Source organism: Perna viridis, chromosome 12 (genome assembly GCF_037379345.1).
Source record: "Perna viridis isolate PV_CMFRI_1.1 ecotype Kerala chromosome 12, ASM3737934v1, whole genome shotgun sequence".
NCBI classification, from domain to species: Eukaryota; Metazoa; Mollusca; class Bivalvia; order Mytilida; family Mytilidae; genus Perna; species Perna viridis.
This window is the reverse complement of record NC_142456.1, coordinates 6,485,040-6,492,750: the sequence shown is the minus strand read 5'-3', so window position 1 is coordinate 6,492,750 and position 7,711 is coordinate 6,485,040. Positions and strand designations below refer to the sequence as shown.

Here is a 7,711-nt window from a genome sequence, read left to right as displayed (position 1 = left end):
ACCAATCAACACGACAGTTTACATGACGTCTAATTTGTATCGCATTTAGAACGTAAAAAAATGATTCATTATGACCCTTCACAGAATAGTGTCGACATAACCATGATTTATATAAACCAACACTTTGTCAATTACATCTTGTGTGTCGTTCATTAGAAAAACAATGTACTCTTTGCTACAACATTCATACGTAAGTGATTCACATTTTGTATCGCGTAGGCTGTTGGTATTCACATTACAACAACACCTATGTAGGTTACATATAATAAGGAATAAATTTATTAATGCAAGCATATTGTATACGGTTTTTTTATATTCATTATAACCTTCATTTAAAAATAAATGTCTTGTTTATTACTTATTTTGATATACTGTTGTGTTTTGTTTTACCTTTTTTTTATTGTCAAAATACGAAAATTCATTTCATTCGTTTTACGAGACTCGGGACACGTTCTTTGAAGTTAGTATGAAAGACTCTTTTCCAATTTTGTCTCCGAGCCTATTTATCTGTAAACATAATTTACTTTTGAATCATATTTAAGTTTTTTCTTATATAATTTAATTATTTTTTATGAAGGCATCACTTTGTAAACATTTAAATATCGCATGCCAGGCATCGATCGAGAGCCGCAAGACTACGGTTGAAGTATGGAAAGAGCCACGAGGTGATGTTTCCGAAAAGTATGACTTTCTAGTAAAATGATTTCGAATTATCCTAAATGCACTAATTTTATTAAAGGTTTTTGATATATAATATATTATTATTTAATCATTTATGAAATGCAAAAAACGCCATATATTTCGGCATGCTGTACACATGTTTCATGGAGATTTAGAAATTTGAATGAATTAAAAACTACCAATTTTAGTGTGGCGACGTACGCCCGGCACGCCTGCCGTTGGATCCCTGTCTGTAATTTTATAATGGCAATGTTATAATTCAAGGTTATAACCTCAGGTTGCTCTCTTGAAATGGGCGGCGCTTTCTTGTGTCATGGATATTTACTGAATGTATATGTGTACGTCTCGCGGCCCCTTTGTGTACAGGTTTACTCAAGAATCATAAAAATAATCATGGCGATGAGTTGAGACTTTTGTACAACCTCAACTATTCCTGAAGGAAGTCATATTTTTTTTTTGGGGGGGGGGAGGGAATACAAATCGGGGTCGATCTTAAGTAATGGAAGATATGATATTATTCCAAATTGTTGAATTCTAATGAAAAATATTTTCCCGTATTTTTTTTTCAGTTAAGATCACAATGTAACCAGTATTTTGTTTCCATTTTCTTGTTCATCTTTATTACTTTTATTGATTCTCAATCACATATGGGACATTTTAGCCCTTGTAAAAAGTATACAAATGTATACAAGTAGCAAGTGGCTAAATATTGGATTTTAAACCACCTTTTGCATGATCTTTAGGTGAGTCTGTACTTAAGTAAAATACTTTATCTTTAAAGGGTAAAAGAACACCATTATTCTGTTGTAATTAATGAGGACGAAAGGATGTGAGAATAACGGTAATTCGTTACGAAAAACCGGAATACAACGGACCAAATGAGGGAAATTTCCGTGATTTAAAATACCTCTTTTTAGATTTTTAGATTTAAAACAATATAGAATAATTTCAATACAGACAAATAATTTCTGGGAATTTTATACAACTGCTAATAACTTAAAACGACTGTATCTGCAAATGTTGATTTTAAGATATGAACAGATGGCGCAACAATATAGAATACTTTTGATAAAGATAAATTACTGCGAATTTCATATGTCTACAAATCATTTAAAACGACTGTTAAGTTAAAGGCATGCACAGAGGGTGCCACAGCTATTAGTTTGAGTCTGTTTATGTAACAGACCTTCGTGCATGAATAATGTTTATGTAACAGACCTTCGTGCATGATCAATTTTCAAAGACAAAAGTTTTAGATAAATTATGCCTTTGCAGTATTTCATTCCTACTCTGTTTTATAAGAAGCACTGCATAGATGGAAAAGAATACGTTTCTTTTCTCCACGTGATAAATCGTGCGGTTTGTTTGATACAACTGTATGTTATAGTTGTCTTTAATTTACCTTACGTCTTTGTAAAATGATTTACAATTATGAAATCGTTATACAACGAAGCAGTTGTTTACCTATGACATATCTATGAGAGGGAATATAAGAACTTTAAACGTCACGTAAGTAAGAAGCCAACATGAAACATCAAATTTTATGGAACTTTTTTAAAATCATATTTTTGTCTTTTCAATCTGTTTAGGTAAAAAAAACATGGATATTTACAGAAAAATAGAGGATAAAATTGGAAACGCATTTGGTTACTATGGTAAGGTGGTCAGTCGGAACCCAGTTTGTGCTATCGCTTTTGCCATTTTACTGAATGGTCTTCTTGGTCTTAATGTCAGATGGATAAAGTCCGAGAATCACATCAAGACTCTCTATACACCGACTCAAAGCCAAGCCGATCTAGATGAACTAAAGGTCAAGTCCATGTTTCCCGACGAGAGTGATAGAAATTTTTACTTTCATCAGTTACCTGATCTTGGACATTATGGCAGCGTCATCTTTACGGTTGACGACAACATCCTTAACAAGACATACAAGCAAGAGATAGAAACATTTAATACCGAGGTCATGAGTATAAGCATCAATTACACAGACGGAAATGTCTATACTTATCGTGACCTTTGCGCAATAAACAAAGGCAAGTGTTCCGTGTGGGGTCTTTGGTATCTTAGTGACTTTTTCTGGGAGGAACTGGCTAATGAGCGTGTCACATACCCTACCTCGGCTGATCCGATGCATGGCGACCATAGAACCGACAGAGAGTTCGGAAAAGTTGAATTGGATGGTGAAGTCATGACGTCAGCTAAATCCCTCCGTTTGCATTACTATTTGAGGCAGCATAACGATAAATATACCGAACTTTCAGAATTATGGGAAAAAGAGTTCATCAAGGTGATGTCACAATTCCAGTCAAATACTACTGAATTTACCATTAGCTACTCAGACTCCATTAGCTCTGAACTTGATGAAAATACGATTGGGGACATCGCCCTGTTTAGTTTAACTTTTACTATTATGATTACGTACGCATCCTTGGTAACTGCAGGTGGCAACTGTTTAAACCAAAGAGGCCATCTTGGACGTTGTGGAGTATTGGCAACAGCTCTTGCCATACTTGGTGCCTTTGGACTATGTGGTGCGATGCAAATTTCATATGTTAATATGGTTGGCATAATGCCTTTCTTAATTCTAGGTAAGCACAGTCATGTATACAATAAAAATAGGTACTGAGATGTCATATACCAAAAGTAGAAAAATTTTGTTTAAACGATTACTCATGACAGCCAATACACAGTCTTCAAATTTCCTTTGTTTTGTTTGTTTGTTTGTTTGTTTGTTTGCTTTTTGTTGTTTTTGCTTTTTTCGTTTTTGTTCTTTTTGCTTTTGATTCATGTAAATAAAATTTGCGTTTTTCGGTCGTTATGTAAAAGGTATACTTTTTTCTATACGAATTAAGGAGGTAAACCTAGGGTAAGGGACACAATTCTTAAAAAATCATTGGAACGTTTGTACAGAAGTTTTATGGTCGTCATCATGAACTCGTGGATCGTTATGGTGTATCCATCAGCACCATGAAAACTGATTTATTCCACGGGTCATAGTTTTCCTTTCCTCGTTTGTCTACCCCGGACTTGACTTTTTATGAGCAACTCGGCGGGTGTTTCTAGAAAAGCAGAGGACGCTTACCCTGCCGGTGCACCTGGTCCATGCTCCTAATTTTTAGTGGAGTCCGAGTTGCTCATTTACTTTTGTTACTTTGTATGTATGATTTTAGTTACTTTACGTTATTTGTTGTGTATGTCTGTTTTCCATGTCTGGTCTTTGTCCCTGGAATACATTCTTTTGATTACCGCTATAACCTTGGTTCCCTTGATTACTCTTTATATTCATCATTTTACATCAATCTTATATAAGCGTCTAATTAACTTGGATTCATTTTATTCTGCTTCAATCGAAAGCTTGAGATGCTTTGGTGATATTGAATATAATACAAACTTATCACTGATTTCATGAGTTATGTCCCTTACCCTAGGTCTACCTCCTTAAGTTCAGTTACATATAACAAGGCACAGACTTAAGAAATACAATTTAAACATTTTTTGTGGACAATTTTGATATTCTACAAAATTCTCTTAGATGTAATCTTGATATAAGTATATACATAATTGTATATGCGTGTGTTTACTTGTATGTTGCAGGAATTGGTGTTGATGATATGTTTATCTTGCTATCCGGACTGACGGACGCCCCACTACGTGGTTCTGTCGAGGAGAGAATAAGCTACACTATGAGGACAACAGGAGTAGCCATTACAATCACCTCCATTACCGACTTGATCGCATTCATTGTTGGCTACATGTCAGATTTCATGAGCGTCCGCCACTTCTGTATATACACAGGTAAGTGCTTGATCTTCTTGATTGTCTCATGTACATAGTTTTACGATATATAAATATTCGATTCAAAAGATTTCAACTGGACTAATATCAAAGCAATTTTTTCTAGTACATATGTATTCTTGGTTGTTGTTTATAATTCATTTTAAATAATACATATATGTCATACCATTTGTGAAAAGTCTGTGTTAGAAATGCATGTACAATGCGTGCTCATGTCAGTAACATATGCAAATTCTAACCGGTATTACTGGCGTAACATTTCCGAACACAAACTGTATACTTCACAATATTTCAAACAAGAGGTCGTGTTTCCTTGTGTTTATCTTTATGCACGTTGCCGTTTGTCTATGTGTTCGTTAATCTCCTGGTTAACAGTGCAGAGTCAAGCAACGTCATGTGTATTTAAACTGATTTTTCGATTTCCATTTCAGGAATAGCTGTTGTCCTCTGCTATATAAACCAAATCACATTCTTTCTCGGGTGTTTAGTTCTACACGAGCGTCGCATAGCATCTAGTCGCCATTGTATGACGTGCCAAAAGGTGTACTCGACTGAGGAGATGAAGAAATCAGGTTACAGAAATCCACTGATGTACGCATGCTGCAGCGGTGATCCAGCAGAAAATAAAGAAGACCATCAGAGTATACTCGAAATGATACCTGCCAAAATATTACCCAAGTTAGTACTGAACATTCCCGCCAAAATTATAGTCATAGTGGTGTACTTCGTTTATATGGCTTTTTCTATTTATGGTGCTATCAACTTAGAGCAGGGTCTTGTCCTGCGCAACTTATTCAGCGAGGATTCATACTACTATAAATACAGCATCGTTGAGCATGACAACTTCCCCCTTCCTATCCCAGTGTCCTTTGTCATTGATGAAACCCTTGATTACAGGGATCCCGAGGTAGTCCGAAAGGTCAATGCACTAGTTGAAGCTGCTCAGGCAAGTCCAATGGTACACAGAAGTTTTGAAATCAACTGGTTGAAAGAGTTTTATAAAGCTGGTTTGCCGACTAACGGGACTGAAATGGACTTTGCTAACAATCTGAGGCTGTTCTTCCAATTTGCACCCATTCTTAAAAATGATGCGGTATTTGGTGAGAACGCATCACAGATAATTCATTCACGAGTGTATGTCATTACTAAAAGTATACAAAGATCATATGACCAGGGACTGATGATGCAAGAAATGCGCAGAATCGCCGAGGAGTCGTCATTGAATGTTTTCGCTTACGGTCAGCCATTCACATTCTTTGAACAGTATGTGTCAGTTCTACCAAACACTTTGCAGACTGTTGGTATTGCTGTATTGGCATGCTTTGTAGTCACTTGTATATTTATGCCACACCCCTTTCTCATTGCCTTGGTAACTCTATCGGTTGTCTCTATCATGATTGGTGTGTTTGGTTTCATGCATATGTGGGGGCTTTCGTTGAGTTGCATTACAATGATACATGTCATTATGTGCGTTGGGTTCTCGGTGGATTTCAGTGCCCACATTTGCCATGCTTTTATGACCGTAGATGGAACTGACAGACAATCACGAACAAACGCAGCGCTTATACGTGCAGGAGGACCGGTATTCAACTGCGCGTTTTCGTCCATTATTGGTATATGCACCCTGATTTTCTCAAGTTCGTTTGTTTTCCAGTCATTTTTCAAGGTTATTTTCCTGGTTATAATTTTCGCATTTTTACACAGTGTATTCATTATTCCCGTCATTCTGTCTTTCTTTGGTCCACTGAGAAAAGACCATTATAATGAACGCAAGACGTCAAAGATTTCATTGACACCAAATAGAGCATCAGCCACGTGGTCAATAAGTGGAGGAGTCAATGCCGGACTGGACATGCCTTTTGGTAAACAGAATGGGCGCATGATAACAAGATAAACTAACAATTAAAAAAGACATTTAAATTTGTTTGCTTATTTGTTTGTTTATTGTTTGTATGTTTTTGTTGGTTCATGTAGTTCGTGAGAATCAACAATGGAGAACTATCGATGCAAGGTATCGATAAAAAGAGATTACACATACACACACACATATACATGTATGTGTGCATGTAGCATTGTTTGTTGACTATATAATGTACATCTTAAAGCGATACATGACAATTGATTAACATATTCGACGGGTAGTGAAACATTCTGAATTTATTTCAGCAATTAAATTTAAATAATCAATGGATGGATTATGAATGACTCTTTTAAATGCGCCCAAAGGAAATGTAATCGTAAGAGAGAATCTTTTCTTGTGTTTGTTTTATTTTATTTTCTTTTAAGTAGCACTCAAGCTAAGAACCATGCAAAATGTGACACATGGTTTGAAAGCCTATATATTTTTTTTACTATTTTGTATAAAAATTTTGTTAACAGAAACAAACATGTGGTTTTCCATATAACCCGTGCTCTTAGGAGATAAAAATTATATAGAATGTACTGTAGAATTCATGATTAAGGTAGATAACTCTGTAAATGACACTTAAATACAATAGAAGCTGTTGGGTTTTCCATGTTGATTATTTCTAAAGAACAATTTGTCTGTTCTTTAGAAATAAGTAATTATACATTTCATCATATACATGTAGACCTATAAAGTAATTTAATAATAAAAATAAAAATATGTAGCCTTTTTGAAATGTATCACATTTCACAGATTTTACATGATTCCTGTGAAAGGAAAGAGTCTGCTACTTAAGTAGCAGTCTTTGTAAGAATCATGCAAAATCTGAAAAATGTGATACACCCCAAAAAAGGCTACATATTTTTATTTTTGTAATTAAGTTGTTTTATGGGTCTATACTATGAAAGTGTAATTATTCATTCAAATCTGCCTGCTCTTAGGAAATAATCAACATTGAAAATCCAGTAGACTATATTGTATATCAGCGTCATTTACATAGTTATCTCCCTTAATTCTGAACTCTACAGTGCATTCTATATGATTTTTTTCTCCTAGGAGCACAGGTTATATGAAAAAACACATGTTAATTTCTGCTTACTATGACATTTCAAACAAAATATCAAAAATAAAAATATGTAGGCTTTTTACCCATGAATCACATTTTGCATGATCCTTAGCTGGAGTGCTACTTAAATCCTTTTGTTTTTATTTGTTTATGTTTTATATAATACTTTGCTATAATTCCATCTAATATCGAGTTTGAATATATACTTTAATGGTTGAAAACAAGATTTTTAATGTTTTTTTTCATGCCGTGTGTTAATTATT

General features: G+C 34.8%; 1 protein-coding gene across 1 annotated transcript; it reads left to right on the top strand.

The window, feature by feature from the left end:
- Positions 1-2,281: 2,281 nt before the first annotated feature.
- Positions 2,282-6,897, top strand: LOC148600996 (patched domain-containing protein 3-like). Its single transcript, XM_088555268.1, has 3 exons — positions 2,282-3,269; positions 4,276-4,476; positions 4,908-6,897. Exons 1-3 carry the CDS (start codon positions 2,282-2,284, stop codon positions 6,368-6,370), a joined length of 2,652 nt encoding a protein of 883 aa, XP_088411394.1. The 3' UTR covers positions 6,371-6,897.
- Positions 6,898-7,711: the final 814 nt, after the last annotated feature.

Bases quoted from the DNA above. Each gene is read 5' to 3' on its own strand.
- LOC148600996 (XM_088555268.1), top strand. From the start codon at position 2,282: ATGGATATTTACAGAAAAATAGAGGATAAAATTGGAAACGCATTTGGT. The intron at 3,270-4,275 runs GTAAGCACAGTC...TGTATGTTGCAG, and splicing joins AATGCCTTTCTTAATTCTAG to GAATTGGTGTTGATGATATG. The intron at 4,477-4,907 runs GTAAGTGCTTGA...TTTCCATTTCAG, and splicing joins CCACTTCTGTATATACACAG to GAATAGCTGTTGTCCTCTGC.